The 19,983-nt window shown below is 40.3% G+C and overlaps 1 protein-coding gene across 4 annotated transcripts in view; it reads right to left on the bottom strand.

The window, feature by feature from the left end:
* Positions 1-19,983, bottom strand: part of LOC116265646 (tripeptidyl-peptidase 2) — a 109,013-nt gene that overhangs the window by 8,718 nt on the left and 80,312 nt on the right. For 3 of the 4 annotated variants that reach the window (XM_031646393.2, XM_031646395.2, XM_031646391.2), the window contains 4 exons: positions 19,550-19,645; positions 18,568-18,666; positions 18,360-18,443; positions 8,107-8,322 (listed from right to left, as the gene is read on the bottom strand). In XM_031646393.2, the coding sequence (XP_031502253.1) occupies positions 8,107-8,322; positions 18,360-18,443; positions 18,568-18,666; positions 19,550-19,645 (495 nt within the window). The remainder of the gene's footprint in view (positions 1-8,106; positions 8,323-18,359; positions 18,444-18,567; positions 18,667-19,549; positions 19,646-19,983) is intronic. The other variant, XM_031646392.2, reaches the window with a different exon arrangement.

Here is a 19,983-nt window from a genome sequence, read left to right as displayed (position 1 = left end):
ATCGCAGATCGAGACTACTCTCTATGGTTTGGCTAAGTTTTTCAAAGATATGATTGATGTGATAATTGATACGAATGTTGTGTTTTGTTGCATATTCATTGTTGTGGGCAATAATGCAAATGAATGGATTGAAGGGTAATTGTACCCATATTGTATGACGGCTAGCTATGACTGTTAGTGTTATGTGTAGACCTCGTGTGGAGGCAACTGGAGGTGTGAGTGCACTCGTGGAGTGTACCAACCTCATGAGCTAGCCAGTCAGTTTGTGAATGCATTATTCTAATGATAATAACAAATGATTAAGAGATGAGAGGCCAGTGGGATGTGGCTATGTGTTTGGGAGACGTCCCGTTTTCGCCACTGGTCTCGCTGTTCGGAGCGCAGGCAGTGCAAGGCCCCAGGGTACTGTTGTGTGTTGTGCTTGGAGCGTGGGCTCCCGCCTTCCCAACCTGGGTATCCTAGGGAAGGTTGAGTATCTCTCCTTGGAATTCACACATCCAGGGATGAGTGCTCCACCGCTGCAGCGGATGAAATGGATTCATACTGTTATGGGCCACCACGAGGGTTGTCTCTCGGTTGTAGGCTGCCCATGGTGTGCACGTGCCTGTGTTGCACCCACAGGAACTGTTAATTCACTAAAGTTAATGAAAATGTAATGTATATGATTGTATATGTGACTGATGTGCATGTGAAGGATATGAAAGCATGTGATTGAATTGTGTACTGTGGCCATTGAATGGCTTGTACGTGTCGTGCTCTGACACGACATAATGATGAATGATTTTGAGAATTGTTTTCTGATTTGAGCCCTAACTGAGAGGGTTTGATATTTTCCTGGCTTGTTGCCATACTGTCAGTTGTTCTTTTTCAGGTTTTGGCAGATCCGGGGCAGCAGGTTGAGCAGATGGCTTCACTCACGTCCTACTGGGGAGGTTTTGAGATGTGTCTTTTGTTAGCGTATGGGGATCGGGTCTGTTCAGACCCGATCCATTCTCCTTATATCCACACGCCTAAAGTTACTAGGCGGTGGCTCTCTTGTAATTTTTTATCTTTTTATGTACAAATCTGTTGTACCCTATTAGGGTTATTCTTTAATTAAAGATTAAGGAACGCAGGGCTGAGTTAAGCCGGCTGCTCCCTTTCCTCCATCGTCTTCTTTCATCCTCTCTTCTCAACATATCTGTTTTGCATACGGAGAGACAAGTACTTTGTGAAGATTCTTACATGGTATCAGAGCCAGGTTGCATCGTCCTCCGGTGAGTGATTTCAGTTTGATGTGATTAGCCCTAATCTGCCCTAAATTCTTTCTTTTCTGGCGTGATCATCCCTCTTTTCAGTTTCTGCCCTAAATCTTGCGTGATTTGCCCTAATTGATTTGCCCTAATCGTTGTGCCCTAATCTTCTCATCGTTTTGCCCTAATTTTTGTCGTTGCCCTAAATCAATTATGGATCAGCCGACCCCCTCTCTTCTATCTTCCAGCTTTCTCTCCCAACTTATTTCACAAAAGCTGAATCATAGTAACTATTTGACTTGGAAACATCAAATAGTCCCTTTTATCAAAAGTCATAGACTCTACGGGCATATCGATGGGACCACTCCAGCACCTCCTATGTATATTGACCGTGAAGTGAAGAAAACCGTAGTGGGAGATCAAGCTGCTGGGGCTGCGGCTATGAGTGAAATCAGATTTGAATATGAAACCATTACTGAAAATAATCCTGAGTATGAAGCTTGGCTGGCTCACGACCAGTCTCTTGTTGCCTATATTACTTCTACTTTGTCAGAGGAAGTATTAGGAGGTATTGATGATGATTTAACAGCCCTAGAGTTGTGGTCTACCCTTGCCACCACGTATTCTCAAGTATCCGAAGCACGTTTTCTGCAGTTAAGAAGGCAATTTCAGGACAACAAGCGTGGGACGCGTACTGTTTTAGAATATTTGAATGAAATTAAAAGTGTAAGTGATCAACTTGCTGCCATTGGACATCCCGTCAGCGACAAGGACAAAGTGCAACAAGCCTTGAGTGGATTGGGAACAGATTTTGATATTTTTTGCACAGCCTTGGAAGTCCTACCTATTCTTCCATCTTTCGAAGATCTCAAGGCTAAGTTATTTCAACACGAAGCTAGTCGTGTTCAGCGACAGAATTTGATTCCTTCCAACAGTCACAATGTACTGATCACAGGGACACATGCATTGCAAGGGAATCGCACTCGTACTTGGATTCCTCAGGCAGGAATGGGAAGAGGGATTCTCCCAACACCACAGGGCATGAATACTACATCTGCCACATCTAGAAGGGTTCCGACTTGTTTCTATTGCAACAAGAGGGGGCATGTAAAGTCAGAATGTTGGCACAACCCGCAGAACAAAAATAATCAGATTAGACGTGAGAACAAGGCAGCAGCAGGGTCAGCTTCATCATCATCTGGATCTAATGTTTCAGCAGACGTACAACAACTCCTCATGACAGCCCTGTCTAAGCTTCATTTGAAACAAAACGAGCAAGGAGAATGGTATGTGGACTCTGGAGCAGCAGCCCATGTTACTGATGACGCAGGTAATCTCTCTAGTGCTCTCCCTTATTTAGATAAAGGCTCAGTTGTCACGGGAGATGGTTCCCATCACACAATATCACACATTGGAAATGTACAAATTTCTATGGGCTCTTCTTCGATTCCATTAAAGAATGTTCTTGTTGTTCCAAGTGTCAAGAAAAATATTATTTCAGTGTCTAAGCTTATTGATGATACTCAATCCTCTGTTGAATTCACACCCTCTTCTGTTTATGTCAAGGATGCTCGAACCAAGAAGACATTCGCTGAGGGCACTCGCAAAGGAGATATGTATGTCCTTGAAGGAGCTCCACAGATGTCAAAATCTCACCCTTCCGATTCATGTTTTCCAAGTCATAGTGAAGTCAATGTCACAGAGTATAATAAACCATCCATTTGGCATGGTCGGTTAGCTCATTGTAGTCAATCTTTTGTTCGAAGTCTTGTTGCAGACGGGCTCTTAGATAAGTCCAGTCTGAGTTCTGTCAGTGAGTCCAGCATGTGCTCGAGTTGTCATATCTGTAAGAGCCATGCCCTTCCTTTTCAATTAATAAATAAAAGAGCTCCAAAGGTTTTTGACACCATATATTCTGATGTTTGGGGGCCTGCTCCAGTTCCTTCTTCTTCTGGGAGTAGATACTATGTCATTTTTGTTGACTCATATTCCCGATATACTTGGATCCATTTCATGAAACACAAATAAGAAGTTTTTCGCCTATTCACTCAATTTCATGCCTTAGTTCAAAATAAATATTCCAGTAATATTGTGCATTTTCAATGTGATGGTGGTGGTGAATTTATTTCTAATGAATTTACTGAGTACTTACTAGATAATGGGATCACTAGACAAATTTCATGTCCGCATACACCTCAGCAAAACGGAATTGCTGAAAGGAAACATAGGCATATTGTTGAAAGTGCACTTAGCATGATGCATGAAACAGACTTACCTATGACATTGTGGACCGAGGCTTTCCATACGGCTGTACATGTTATAAATCGATTGCCATTGGCTTTGCTTGATGGAAAATCACCATTTTTTCTTTTACACCAAGAGCAGCCACGTTATGAGGAGTTGCGTGTTTTTGGATGTGTGTGCTATGTGCATGTTGATGTTTCCTTGCGAAACAAATTTCAAGATCGTGCTGTTTTATGTAGATTTATAGGGTATGCTGAAAATTACAAGGGTTATAGGTGTTACAATCCTAAAACTGGGCGTGTACATATTTCACGGCATGTTGTATTTGATGAGAACAGGTTACAGGATCCCAAGGCTACTTCTGTGACACTCAAGGACAAAAATGAAATTTATGATACTTGGCTTCATGCTGAAATCTTAAGACAAGGGGCAGCAATGTTGACTGAGCACAATGAGCAAGTTGTTAATGAGCCCGAGACATCTGTAAGTAGTTCCTTGAGCAGCACTACTTCCTTGGACAGCATGCCTTCATCTTCTCAGCCCAGTGAGCCACCTATGCATAATCGGTTCTCAGGCCTGGTGTATTCTAGGCGATCAGTTCCTACTGCAGTTCTACGCCAATCACAACGCGTGCGACATCCTATTGATAGATGGGTGAGCTATAACAGTTTTTCTTTGGATTTTCAGCTGTTTATGACAGAAGTCAGCAAAAAGGTGGAACCAACATCTTATCACAATGCGAGTAAGGAAAAATGTTGGGTTGAAGCTATGAATGAGGAAATGGCAGCCTTGCATGAATGTCAGACTTGGCAGATTGTCCCTCGTCCAGTTGATAAGAATGTTGTGGGATCCAAATGAGTTTATAAACTGAAATATAAACCAGATGGTAGCATTGATCGGTATAAAGCACGACTTGTGGCGCGCGGTTTCACTCAGCAATATGGGGAAGATTATGATGAAACATTCAGTCCAGTCATCAAGATGGGAACAATCCGTGTCATTATTTCTCTTGCAGTCTCGTATGGATGGCCTCTCTATCAGTTAGATGTCAAAAATGCTTTTCTTCATGGAATTCTTAAGGAAGAGGTATACATGGAGCAACCTCCCGGCTACACTACTCATGATTCTCAAAAATGGGTTTGCAAATTACACAAGTCTCTATATGGGTTGAAGCAAACATATAGAGATTGATCAACATTTCATTCGACAGAAGGTTGAAGAAGCCGAGATCTTGCCTACTTATATATCTACCAATGAACAGATAGCTGATCTTTTTACCAAAGGTCTCACAGGGCAGCATTTTTGGGATTTGAAGAACAAGTTGTGCATGATCAAATCTCATGCACAACTTGAGGGTAGCTGTTAGCGTATGGGGATCGGGTCTGTTCAGACCCGATCCATTCTCCTTATATCCACACGCCTAAAGTTACTAGGCGGTGGCTCTCTTGTAATTTTTTATCTTTTTATGTACAAATCTGTTGTACCCTATTAGGGTTATTCTTTAATTAAAGATTAAGGAACGCAAGGCTGAGTTAAGCCGGCTGCTCCCTTTCCTCCATCGTCTTCTTTCATCCTCTCTTCTCAACATATCTGTTTTGCATACGGAGAGACAAGTACTTTGTGAAGATTCTTACATCTTTTGTAGTGCCGGGGCGTCTTATTTTGGTTTTATTGATGTCTTGTTTTTGTTAGGCATCAATTATATAGTTTGGGGCATTTTTGTTATACATAGATGTGATTTTGTATGAATTGAAATGATTATATAAATGAAAGTTCGCCCCATTGTTTTGAATGACATGGCTCCTTCACTTTTGAATTGTAGAGTAGTCGCACCTCGATGCTTTATGTTTAGAAAAAAAAAATGTTTGGGTGTCAAAAGGTCGGGGTGTGACATCTGATACCACTATAACAACCCGACCCACTCCCGAGCTCGGGCCCCTGATTCGACGGATCCCAACCCGCCCCCTAACAGTTTCGGTTCCAATCCTAAAAAGGCTAGGAACCAGGATAATGATCTCATTAATGACCTCCTTTTGAAGATATCTCACAATTTTCGATACAGGACTAAACTTCTGGAGTGTTACATTTACTGGCTGCCAAATTTGATCTCAAGGACCTTGGCAAACTAAGATATTTTCTGGGTATTGAAATTGCTAGGTCAGAAACAACCCTTGTATTAAATCAAAGGAAGGATACCTTAGATTTACTGAAGGAGACATGAAAACTAAGGTATAGACCGGCTTCTACTCCTCTAGATGTTGGACACAAACTCAGCATTAAGGATGGAAAACCTCTTTGTGAAGAGGCTAAGGGGAGGTATCAACGTCAGGTTGGAAGATTGATCTACCTCACTCTTACTAGACCTGATATCACCTTTGCGGTAAATGTGATGAGTCAGTTCATGCATGCACCTACAGATGCTCACTGGAAGGCTATCAACAGAATCTTGTGCTACTTGAAAAGGAATCCTGACAAGGGGCTTCTATATGTAAAAAAAATGCCTATTGAGATTGAGGGGTATTCAGATGCAGACTGGGCAGACTGTGTTGATACTAAAAGATCTACTTCAGGGTACTGTGTCTACTTGGGAGGAAATCTTGTTGTTTGGAGGAACAAGAGATAATATGTTTGTTCCCGTTCAAGTGCAGAGGCTGAATATAGGGCTGTTGCTATAGGTGTGTCAGAATTACTGTGGCTGAAAGTGCTGTTGTCTGACATTGGAATAAAGACTGAAGGACCTATGAAGATGTATTGTGATAACAAGTCAGCTATCAATCTAGCCAACAACCATGTGTTACGTGACCGAACAAAACATGTCGAGATTGACCGTCACTTCATCCGGGAGAGGATTGATGCCAGAGAGTTGAATCTACCTTAGATGAAGTCTGAAGACCAAGCTGCTGATGTTCTGACTAAAGCCTTACCTTTGACTCAGTTTGAAAGGAATGTATCCAAGTTGGGCATGTTCGATATATATGCCCAACTTGAGGGGGAGTGTTAACATATGTTGTATTTGGGTCACCTATCCAGGTCTGGATCTGGACCCAATCCAGTGTGTTATGTTATGGCCCTACTTAACCTGTGTAAACACTAATTTTCTGAGTGTGAATGAAAATCTGAGAGAGAGACTGTCTGGCTGCTAGTGGGCACCAGTCCTTCTCACCCGTGGTTTTTTCCCTCTAGTTGAGGGGTTTTCCATGTTAAATTCGTGTTTGTTCTTTGTTTTTCTTGTTTTACTGTTTCAACAGAGAAAAAATGTTTTCTTGATTTCTTCTCCATAAGGTATGAAATCTCTCATTTTTACCCTAGATTCATATATTTTTACCATAGATTCATAGATTTCGACTACTTTTTGTTAAGTTTACCATAGGTTTTCATTTTTTTGTGAAGATATGGCATCATCTGATCCCACATGGCAGTGGTGCAAAAGGGTGAAGGAGAACAACCAACTAAGAATCCAATGTAGCTTTTGTAACAACATATTTTCAAGAGGGGATCATTGGAATGAAGCACAATTTTTTAGGGACATGTGATGTAGTCCCATGCATTAGAAAACCAGAGAAACCTTTGCCTCCATTTGTATGTCAGTCAGCCAATGCTTAGATATGCTTAATGCTTCACATCAAAGGAAGTACAAAAACAAATGGAAGAGGCAGATCAGGGCTATGGTGAGCCTTGAGAAGAGGAAGAAGATGATGATGAAAACGTCGAAAATGATGAATATGACATTTAGTTTAAGAACAGATGTGGAGAGTGCAAGAGGTAAAGGGAAAGAAATCATGTATGAAGGAGGGAGATCTGGCCCATCTAGGAGGAAGAGAAGATGTACACCAGATATTAGGCATGGTCGTGGACCTGGTGGTAGAGTTTCTAGTGGCAGGTCTAGTATTGGTTCCATTAAGAACTTTTTCTCCTCTTATACTGACCCATGTTCTCAGCCCCATATTCATGTTGTTATGACATCCAAAGAAATGCTACATCAAGCATAACTGACGGTAGGGAAATAGTTCTGTGATGCATGTATTCCCTTCAATGCAAATAATTCCTTTCAATTCCAGGCCATGACAGATGTAATTGCTTCTATAGGCCTTGGATTTAAAATGCCATCATATCATCAGTTAAAGGGCAAATTTCATGATGCTATGGTGAAACAAGTAACAAACATTGTGAGGAATTGAAATTAAGCTGGAAGAAACCAGTTCACCATTATAGCAGATGGATGGACTGATACACGGTGAAAGACACTCGTAAAATTTTCTTGTTTATTGTCCTAAAGATACAATGTTCTTGAAATCTCTTGATTTGTCTGCCTAAGACTGCTGACAGCGAGAGAAAGAAAAAGAAAACAAGAGAGAAAGAAAGAGGAAGAGAACCAGAGAGAGATAGAGAGAGAAGAGAGGGAAAAAACAAGAGAAGAACCTTTGTTGCCTCCATCAATCTAATCCCTGCTTTATATCGGATTTGTGAAAAAAAAAATTACAGGCCCTTGAACTATAAGGAAATGAAAAACTATAACACACCAAATTAGACGAAAAAAATGACCTACAACCTCAGTATCATGCTCCATCATGCAAACATAAGTCATGCACTAGGAGACAAACATAAAGTAGTTTATTAGCGTATAAATTACCTTCAATGCTGTTCCAGGTCTTCCACAACGCCTTTCATTGAACACCAGAAGCTCTACATACTTGGGTGATTTAACCTCAACCCATCTTCTTAGTTCTTTGAAGTTCTGTTCAAATAAATCTGGACCATTCCCTGACATGGGGCTGGATAGATCAAGAGATTGCTCTAGATTTTCAACTGCTGCTGGCTGCTTCTCAACCTGAAACAGAAGTGGAAACTGAAGATCAAAACAATCAGCAAACCAACTTCCACAAATCAGAAGAAATGACAAGCAGTGACCATGAGATACTAGAGTGACAATGAATTGATCTTAAAGCATGGCAAAATAGGCACGTAATTGAGATATATTAAGATCGCTGTCACAAAAAACACATCTTTTTTGAAAAAAAACGTTAAATATGCGAACATTTAGTCAGCCATATCAAACGGCAATTAGATGCGTTTTTTTTTTAAAAAAAACGTGAAAAAAACACGTATGATACACGTTTTTTTCGTATTTTTTTATTATTATTTTTTTTAAGACATGATTAGAAACATTTTTGGTAAAACTCATAGTTAAGCAGCAGTTGAATTGAAGCTGTTGAGAAGTTACTGAGAAGGTTATACAAGTAATTGTAAAAAATGCTGTTAAGATATTGTGGGCCCATGTTGCACAGACATTCATGTTCATAACAGGTTATCATCTGAAAAATGCCATAAGGCATAAAGCCATTATGGTCTACGTGAATCAGCAGAAGCATGAAGATGAAGTAAACTCTAATATCCTACTCACACAGTAATACATTAAGCACAAGCTTTCAGAGAAACACAGGCTCAAAGCTAAATTTGAGTTAGACTCTGGCTTCTGTTTTCAGTTCATGCACGACCAAGTCCAAGCTTAAATGCAGTTTGGGCAAATTGAAGATAACCAAGAGCTTGAATAGCATCAGCACAAAAGGTAATTGTATCAAGATAGAGGTGGATTAACAACTAACTTTAACTTTCACACACACACACACATATACTGCAGCGAACCACATCCAATTTCCTTTGAAAAGTGTTACACCTGCACCCTGCATCCATGTGAGAGTAGAGGAAGCTGCTGTATACTTTATACAATGAGCACGTTAGGTTGGAAGATCACTATGTTTGAGAAACATACTTTGTGAAGACTATTCTTCCACCTTTTTATCTTTTCTGATATCAGTTTGTAGACTTTCATTACAAACGTTTTTTCTTATTTTCCTCTTACTTTTTCTGTGATAAACTTTGGTTGAAATGCTACAAGTTTGAAAAGCAGATGCTAGATCGTAACAGTTTCAACGTGGTATCTAAGACAGAAGGTGCACTTTTGTTTAGATTAGTCATTTGCTGTGCATTTTGGTGAAGTGATTGTTCGTATTCATCAAATCAAAGCTTCCCCTTCATTGACACAGGAATATTGTGTGTTGAAGGTATGTGTATGGGCTGAAGGCCCCCATCCAATGTATTGTCCGGAACTATGTCAGCAGATGTTTGGTTTCAGCAGCAGGACAGCCTCTGAGAATTCAGATGTTGTAATCATCTACTGGTTCAGAACCTTGGCCAAGGATGGTCATGAAGTCTTTGATTTTACTGCCCACGCATTTTTTCCATTCACCATTGTTAGCTAGCAGAATTATACCCATGCAACCTTCGCTCATCGCTAGAATGCTACAGAGATTGTGTGAGCACCAAATCCTTCAAGTCGATAGCAGGGAGATCACACCAGCAAACAATACCAAAACCGTACCTTCCATCACAATCTCCAACCAAACCAGCAACTCTTTCCCCTTATATTCCTTCAATTATCACAGAGCTGAGGCCAGGAACCCCACAAGATACATGAGTTGAGCCAATTGTTCATTTTAATGGAGCTAAACTTATCCCATGACCTGTTAGAGAGGGATACCTGACACATAATCCAGAACTGCTCACCAAAATTCTTTTGTTTGCTTCTCCCCTTATGCTTACGATCATTTCTTAACTTCCACAAAAACCATATTGCTAGGTAAAAGCAGTTTTTCCAGCATCTATCCAGGACCTTAAACTTTTTTTTGTGCTACCATTGGATGCTTTGGTTGACGTTAGCTGTAGGGAATTTCTGATGCCCAAAATGGGACAGAATAGAGCTCCAGATCTGCCTAGCACAATAACATTTAAAGAAGATGTGATTCTCATCCTCAGAAGCAGCATGACACAAAAAAACATCTTGATGCAAGAGGAACACCCCTTTTTTGACCAAGTTCTCCACAAGAAGACTGTCCAACAGGCCCGAGGCAGATCAGTGACAGACCATGCATGACTTTTCCCTTGATCGACCGCATTCCGCCTTCTTTTTTGCTGCCAAATGCTTCTTCTGGAAGTATCCTTGGAGTTGAATTAAAGTTTGTTTTGGGACAACTGTGGAGAAGTATTATGCTGCTGAATCTTGTTAAGTGTTTATTTCTTCTCGATCATGCTGCTGTTGTGTATTGTTTTAGTGTCAACAAGTCTGGTTTGATATCAGTTGTTGTAAGTGTTGGAAGGCCAGTCGATTGTAGCCTGTTTTTGACATTGTTATCAGTCTTCACTGCTATCATCATTATCCATTGTGTCTGGGATTATTTTGTTTGCTGTATAGTAAAATATAGATAAAGAAAAAGTGTTGCATGTGTTATATGTGTAAGATTTTCCAGAAATCTGTGTCTCTCCGGAATGAAACAAGAGTGATTGAGTAGAGAAGATAGAAGCCGATGGAAGAGAAGGTGCAGTTGGCGTATGCCACCACCTAGTATATTGGGGCGTGTGGATATAAAAGAATTGGATCGGGTCTGGACAGACCCGATCCTAGGTGCACAAACTTAACAGCCCCCCTCAAGTTGTGCATGAGATTTGATCATGCATAACTTGTTCTTTAATTCCCAAAAGTGTTGTCCTGTGAGTCCTTTGGTGAAGAGGTCAGCTACTTGTTCACTGGTGGGTACATAAGTAGGCAAGATCTCGGCTTCTTCAACCTTCTGACGGATGAAATGTTGATCAATCTCTATGTGTTTGGTGCGATTATGTGGAACGGGGTTGAAGGCAATTTTTATCGCACTTTGGTTGTCACATAGTAAGGATGACTGAACAATAGGAAGGCTGAGTTCTCCAAGCAAATGGCGTAACCATGACGCTTCAGCTGTCCTAGCAGCCATTGCTCTATATTCTGCCTCAGTGCTAGATCAAACAACCGCGCGCTGCTTCTTACTGCTCCAACAAATGAGATTAGAACCAAGAAAAAGACAGAAACCTGAAACTGATCGTCGATCATCTGGATCTCCTGCCCAGTCTGCATCGGTATAGGTATAAATGCAATGTCCAAGCGTAACATTGGGGCCTCTTGAGTAGACTAGTCCATCTCCAAGAGTAGCTTTGAGATACCGTAAGATTCGCTTAGTGGCATCCATATGTCCTTCCGTGGGTGCATGCATAAATTGAGAGATCTGATTTACAGCATATACTATGTCTGGGCGTGTAAAAGTGAGGTATTGTAACATACCAACAATGCTGTGATAGAATGTAGGATTGTGATATGCAGCAGTTCCATCAGAGGCAGTCAATTTAGTGTTGAGAACACTAGGAGTAGTTATAGGTTTACAATTAATCATGTCTGCCCTGTCCAAAATATCAAGAGTATACTTGTGTTGCGTAAGAGTCAATCTATCATCTGTCCTGTCAAGTTCAACACCCAAGAAGTATCGTAATTCGCCGAGATCTTTCATCTTGAATTCTTGCTTCAACATATCTTTAACATAAGATATATGTGAAGAAGAATTTCCAGTAATAAGAATATCATCAACATAGATAAGTAACCAAGTGGTAGCTTCCCCGGTATGGTAGATAAATAAAGAGTGATCGAGAGAGCTTCGAAGAAAACCAACTTGTTGTATATGATGAGAAAACCGATCGAACCATGACCTAGAAGCCTGCTTCAACTCATATAGAGACTTGTGTAACTTACATACCCATTTTTGAGGATCATGTGTAACATAGCCGGGAGGTTGCTCCATGTATACTTCTTCCTTTAGAATCCCATGAAAGAAGGCATTTTTGACATCCAACTGATAGAGAGTCCATCCATATGAGACTGCAAGAGAAATAATTACGCAGATCGTTCCCATCTTGATGACCGGACTGAATGTTTCATCATAATCTTCCCCGTATTGTTGAGTGAAGCCTCGCGCCACAAGGCGAGCTTTATATTGATCAATGCTACCATCAGGCTTATATTTCAGTTTGTAAACCCATTTGGAGCCCACAACATTCTTACCGTCTGGACGAAGAACAATCTGCCAAGTCTGACACTTATTCATAGCTTCAACCCAACATTTTTCCTTACTCGCATGTTGATAACATTTTGGTTCCACCTTTTTACTGACTTCTGTCATAAAAAGTTGAAAATCCAAGGAAAAATTGTTATAGCTCACCCATCTATCAATAGGATGCCGTACGCGTTGTGACTTACGTGGAGCTGCGGTAGGGACTGACCGCCAAGAATACACCAGGCCTGAGAAGCGGTTATCTATAGGTGGATCATTGGGCTGAGAGGATGAAGGCAGGTTGTCCAAGAAAGTGGTGCTGTCCAAGGAACTAATGACAACTTTTTCGGGCTCATCAACAACTTGCTCTCTCTGATCAGGCAACATTTCTGCCCCTTGTCTTAAAATTTCAGCATGTAACCAAGTATCATATACCTCATTTTTGTCATTGAGTGTCACAGAAGGCGCCTTTGGATCCTATAACCTGCTTTCATAAAAAACAACATGCCGTGAAATATGCACACGCCCAGTTTTAGGATTGTAACATCTATAGCCCTTGTAATTTTCTGCATACCCCATAAATCTGCATAAAACAACATGATCTTGAAATTTGTTCCTTAAGGAAACATCAATATGCACGTAGCACACACATCCGAAAACACGCAATTCCTCATAATCTGGCTGTTCTTGATGTAATAGAAAGAATGGTGATTTTCCATCAAGCAAAGCCAATGGCAGCCGGTTTATAACATGGACAGCCGTATGAAAAGCCTCGGTCCACAACGTCATAGGTAAATCTGTGTCATGCATCATGCTAAGCACACTTTCAACGATATGCCTATGTTTCCTTTCAGCAATTCCGTTTTGCTGAGGTGTATGCGGGCATGAGATTTGTCTAGTGATCCCATGATTTAGTAAGTACTCAGTAAATTCATTTGAAATAAATTCATCACCACCATCACATTGAAAATGCACAATATCACTGTAGTATTTATTTCGAACCAAGGCATGAAATTGAGTGAACAAGCGGAAAACTTCTGATTTGTGTTTCATGAAATGGATCCAAGTATATCGGTTCCAAGTACTTCTGAAATGGATCCAAGTAAATCTGAGTACACGCTTAGTACAGTTTGATCAAGCTCTATCTAGTCATGTTATCCCGTACTCGCACCATCACGCCCTGTTAGATCCACGTTGGCGACAAGCTATGCAGGAGGAAATGGATGCTCTTCTTTCTCGGGAGACTTGGGATTTGGTAGACCCCCCAACACGCTGTGATGTGGTTGGCTCACGATGGGTATTCACCATCAAGTATCATTCTGATGGGTCAGTTGAAAGGTTCAAGGCCCGTCTTGTCGCAAAAGGGTATACTCAGACTTATGGTGTTGACTTCTTTGAGACCTTTTCGCCTGTGGCCCGGTTGGGCACTATTCGACTGATTATATCTCTTGCTGTCCAACGAGAGTGGCCTGTTTTTCAATTGGATGTAAAAAATGTCTTTCTGTATGGAGACCTTTCTGAAATCGTTTATATGCAGCAACCACCTGGTTTTGAGCGACAAGGGGAGTGTTCCAAGGTATGCAAGTTAAAGAAGGCTATTTATGGACTCAAACAGAGTCCCCCCGTGCATGGTTCCAAAAGCTTACTGAAGTGTTATCTAAGTGTGGATTTCGCCGATCCCAGCTTGATCACTCATTGTTTATCAAGCGAGGCTCAGCAGGACTTGTAATATTGATTGTCTACGTGGATGATATTGTTCTTACAGGGGAAAATGATCAAGAGATAGCTCAAACAAAGGAGTTTTTACAGCAACACTTTGTTACGAAAGACCTTGGACAACTTCGTTATTTTCTTGGTATTGAGGTGGCTCGTAGTAATAAAGGAGTTGTAGTGTCTCAAAGGAAATATGTTTTTGATCTTCTACAGGAAACGGGACTATTGGGGGCTAAACCTGCCATACTTCCCATGAATCCTCGCATTCATATACATGATGATGACTCAGAGCCGTTTGACTCTAGATCTTACAGATCTCTGATAGGGAAACTGTTATATTTGACTGTCACTTGTCCCGACATTAGCTTTGCTGTGAATAAGTTGAGCCAATTCATGGAAAAACCCCGAAAAGTTCACTGGGATGCAGCTCTAATGATTGTAAGATACTTGAAATCAGCCCCGGGAAAGAGGCTATGGTTCAAGAAAGGAGAATGCGTTGACATCGAGGCGTATAGTGATGCTGATTATGCTGGATCTGTAGATGACAGGAAGTCTACTACCGGTTTTTGTGTCTTTGTGGGCGGTAATCTTATTTCCTGGAGGAGCAAGAAGCAGAATGTTGTGGCTCGTTCTAGTGCTGAGTCGGAATATAGGGCTATGGCTCAAACTGCGGCTGAAATGTCGTGGGTTAGATCACTACTTGTAGAGTTGGGTGTCTCAGTGAATCTCCCAATGAAGATGTATTGTGACAACAAGGCAGCTACATATATCACTAACAATCCTGTCTTCCATGAGACGACGAAACACATTGAAGTGGATTGCCACTATATTCGGGACTTAGTTCAAGGAGGAATTGTTAGCACTATTCATGTCTCCTCAGAAGATCAGGCAGCAGATATTCTCACTAAAGCTCTTCCCATAGGCGATTTCCTGAGATGTTGTAACAAGCTGAGCATGATTGATATATATGCTCCAGCTTGAGGGAGAGTGTTAAAGATACAAAAAGGGGTTTTCTGAAATATTAGGAAGTTAGGGAGGATCTCTTTAAATGTTTTGTTATTTTTAGTGGACTTCTCTTGTAATTTTCCCTAACCCTAATCTCTTAATAGAGATTAGGGTCACGTAATGAACTTCAACTTTTTGCCGCCTCTCTCTCTCTCTCGCAACAGGGCCCCAGAATGTGAACAAAACAAGTACAACCAAATACTTTAGGTGCAACAGGAAATAAGCTTCGATTGGGATAAACAAGTTTAATCGGTACTTTGTTGTCAATGGAGGATGATGGTAAACGATTTATTAGGTAACAAGCCATGAGTATGGCATCACCCCATAAGTATGCAGGTACATGATTATGAAGCATTAGGGTACGAGCAACAGTTAGAAGTTGTCTATGTTTTCTTTCAGTTGTGAGGTGTGGGGACATGTAAATTGGGGAGAGATACCATTTTCAGCATAAAAGGTCATTAAGATAGAGGATTTGAACTCAAGAGTATTACAGTGCGAATACACTTAACCAGAGAACCAAACTGAGTTTTTATTTCAATAATCAAGTTTTTGAGGATAGGTACTACTTCAGACCTTTCTTTCAAAAGAAATACCCAACTAACTCGAGAGTAATCATCAACAACAACCAGAAAATACCTAAACTTAGATCGGCTAGCAACCCTGCTAGGGCCCCACACATCAACATGAAGAAGATCAAACAACCCTTGACTTGATGGACTAAGACTCGAAGGAAACTACTACGAGTATGCTTGTCAAATTGACAGGCCTCACATTGAAATGACTCTGGGACTGAAATGTGAGGTAGGATGGAACGAAGCTTGGACCCCGAAGGATGGCCAAGTCTGAGATGCCACTGAAAGGGTGTAGAATCTGATGTAGAAGAGGTAGCAGCAAGGCCCATAGGGACCGACAGAATGTAGACACCCCCTTTATCATAGCCACCACCAATAGTCTTCCCAGTTTGTAAGTCCTGAAATGAGCATGCACCAGGGTCAAAAATAATGTGACAGTGTAAATCAGTAGTCAACTGTTTAACAGAGAGCAAATTGGAAGGAAACTCAGGAACGTATAAGACATGTGGAATGGTCATAGACTGAGAAAGCTTCACATCTCCATAACTCAATATAGGTGACATTCTGCCATTCGCAATTTTAACATGATGTGGTTGAGAGAATCTATGCAACACAGTGAACAAACAAGGTCTACTGCAGAAATGTCTCGATGCTCCTGAGTCAATAATCCAAGAGATACTTGAATCAGGCGTGGATGTACCCGTAGAAAGAGCTCAATCAATCAAAACAGTGGAAGTTGAAGCCTGTGAGACTCTGTGTGCCAAAAACTGCTCATACTCAGATCTGTCAATGCTAACTGTGACTATAGATCCAAAAAAGAAGGGATTCCCAGTTCCTTTATAATCATTCCCACCATCTGGTTTGCTAATCTCAGCCATATTAAACACAGTAGGGAGCACCAAAACAATTTTGTAGCAGTTTGAACACACAAAAGAACATCCAACTTATAATTAATCAGTCAGGTAAGGGGCTGATCAACAACACAGAACTCTCGCAGCACCACTGCCACATGCCACTAATGTCACAACGATGATTATGCCAACATCTTCTAACGACAGCCAACAAAAAAAACTTATTTTCAGACAACTTCAGACCTTCCAACGTGACCTCAAACTTCAACGACATAAGAAAACAGTGTTGTGCGTCATTCCACGACTCCTACAAAAACAATCAGAATTGCCTGCACGACATTGGTTTCCTCCACACGAATTCAAGAATGCATCGACTTAGGGTTTTAAGAAACCCTAACTTGAGCAAACAAATCTGCCCAAGATGTGAGCAGACTTGCTCACAGAAGTCTGCCCTAGAAAATCAGATGTGAGAGAGTAGAAAGAAAGTACCAATAGATTGTGTAGGTCCCCAAATGTTCATGTTACAGCCGACAGTCTTGAGAGAGAAATGTCCTTAAGACATTAACCAATGTAGACTCCCTCACAGCTGTGCATATAAATTTCTGTTGATGTCCACAGCTTCAATGTATCCACTTCCAGAGATTGATATATATATATATATATATATATATATATATATATATTTATCAGATCTGATATGATCCACATTTCAGAGCTGATCTTGTCGTCTCCCACACAGCAACGGCCAATGTGATCTGGCCTGAATTTCTTCTTCAACAGCAGCAACTAAGAAGCCTCTGATACAACCCTTTTCAGTCTTCCACGTTCCAGATCAAAGAGAGAAAGAAAAACTGTTCCACAGCAACTCCCACCCGCAACTTCCACGTAGTTGCTTATGCTGCACTACATCCATGTTAGGGACCTAATCACACATACCTCTCACGTGTGATTAGGTTCCCCTTCCACATTGTCCACTATTTCTCGATCAGCAGAGAGAAGAGAGAAACGAAGGGTAGAGAAAGAAAAGGAAAGAAATAGGAAGAGAGAATAGGAGAAGAGATCGCCGGAAAATCACATCAGCCGTCACCGGAGAAGGATGGAGATAACAAGCTCTGATACCATGTTGCAAAAGATGGGGAAAAGAGAGGGAACTCAAGAGAAGAGAACGAGAGGGAGAGAGAGAGAGTGAGAACAAACAAAACGTCCTTTCATTGCTAACCCTAATCTTTTATTTAAAGAGAGAATAGGGGTCTGCTAGTGTCTTTACACAAGAGAGACACAAAAAGATATAAATGACTCAAGAAGACTCTAACTTTTAAATAATAAAAAAACTACCACACTTAAATATAAACTTCCTAATTTCAACATATATATATATATATATATATATATATATATATATATATATATATATATAGACACACATACACACATGCGCACACACAGACACACATATATTTGTGTGTGTGTGTGTGCCTACACTTTTATAGTTTTTTCCTTGTTTGGCTATAGAAACTAATATTTTTGTGTCATTGATGACAACCAGTGAGCTAGCCATTGCTCCTTCTCTCCTTTTACCCTTTCTGTGTATATGCTCTTCCAAGCATTTTTTGTTAATAATATTAATTCATTTAATTGTTGTGCATATTTTCTTCACACTTTGTGAGCGTTTTATAAGCTCTTTATGTGTATAGTCATTGATTAGAGAATTGCCCAGTATTCTTTTGTCACTGTTTCATTACAATGAGTCCACGCTTAACAAAGAAAAGCCAAGAAAAAGGTCAGCCTTCATGGGAAACACATTGAAGAAAACCGAAGGATCCTTCGTATAGATACCTGCAAGGATAGAAGTGCCAGTCCCTTTCTGTAAAGTGCCTCTACTAACTGGTCACGTGTTGCCTCCATCTTTTTCTTGAGTTTCTGCAAATTGGATAGTTTTTGAAAACTATGATCAGCAAACCTTTTGAATTATGACAACCTGATTCTCAAACAGATTATGAACTATAAAAAGCCAGAATGTCTCAAATTGACAAACAGTGCTGACCATGCCCTCCTCATCCTCCGGTTCACTTTTTTCTGAGAAATATTTTGCCAACTCATCTTTGTCAATGCTGCTAATAACTTCATTGGCAGCATTTATAACCTGCATGAAGGAAGCATTTTATGAGTGAAATATGAGATTTTAGATAGCAGTTAGCAATTGATCAGTAGTTGCCAATACCTATATCAAAGGCTTTTGGATAAGCAACTCCTTATAGCAAACAGGAAAAGGAAAAGAAATTTTTATTTTCCATCAATATTAACAGGATAAAATATTCAAAAGGAAATTTTGAGAAAACAGAAAATAATGCAGAGCATACCACGATGTGTGCTCTAAAGCTCTTCCAGTTCTTTTTAGTGGAAAACAATTAAAAAAATCAAGAAAAATCGCTTTTCAAATGCCAAGTGAAAGGCATGTCAAGACCTTGTGAGGTCCAAGACAAAGGAAAGAGATTCAATCAAGCAGACGCACTAGAAACAAAACGAAGAATTCCAAAAACATGTATCAGAATTAACATAATATTGTTATCCTACTTTGTGATAAATGATAACAAATCTTGATTGCTACTTCTGAAAATGCTGATTAGGGATGGTTCAATGAGTCGAGCTAACACGGCTGCGACTCGAACTTCATTTAGTAAACAAGTTGAGCTCAGGTAAAGAAATAAAGTCGCTGGATTTAATGAGTCAAGCTCAAGCTAGGCAGGCTTGGCTCCATTAAACTTGACTTGTGGAGAAGGAATATGCAAAAGATACTTCATGATATTCTTGCGAGCGAAAAAGTACCCCAATGGGTTTCCTTAGTGGCTACAACTTGACATTTAGAGTTCAAACCTGAAAACCTCCATTTATATTAAAAATGATTTTTCAATAAATGGCTCAGTTAGCTCATAAACAGCCTTAACAGTGATGCAGAGAATTTGGGACAACTGTGTCTCTTCAAAAAGTGAATATCGAATCTAAGAAAGAAAAGGATGATATATTACCTCATGGTGGTAGCTTGCCTTGCCACAATTATAATCCCTAGATAACAAGCCCTCCAGGATTTTGACAAGTAATGGTGTACAGTTTGGGTACTCCATCTATAAAAGAAGACCAACTTAGACAACAAAGCCCGCAGTCTTAATAATTAGAAAATTTGAAAAGATGCCAAGGATCTGGCATCAAAGTTCAGATGTCATGCATGATAAACAATTAGGAAAGATAAATGTGTTGCACGTTATCCAAGAGAAACTAAAGTGCTTAAACCATATCATAGGAAATATATGGCCTATTGCATGTCAGCTCAAATTAATCCAAGACAGTGCACACTCAAAAGCACAAAATTGAATCGGAAAATCAGATAAAGCATGTGTATCTTGTACTAATCACGGTCAAGATTTTTAATATACTTAAAGAGGGCTTTCATTTAATCATGCTT

This window comes from Nymphaea colorata, chromosome 12, assembly GCF_008831285.2.
Source record: "Nymphaea colorata isolate Beijing-Zhang1983 chromosome 12, ASM883128v2, whole genome shotgun sequence".
Taxonomy (NCBI): Eukaryota; Viridiplantae; Streptophyta; class Magnoliopsida; order Nymphaeales; family Nymphaeaceae; genus Nymphaea; species Nymphaea colorata.
The sequence above is the reverse complement of the archived record's forward strand: the minus strand, read 5'-3'. Positions and strand labels throughout refer to the sequence as shown.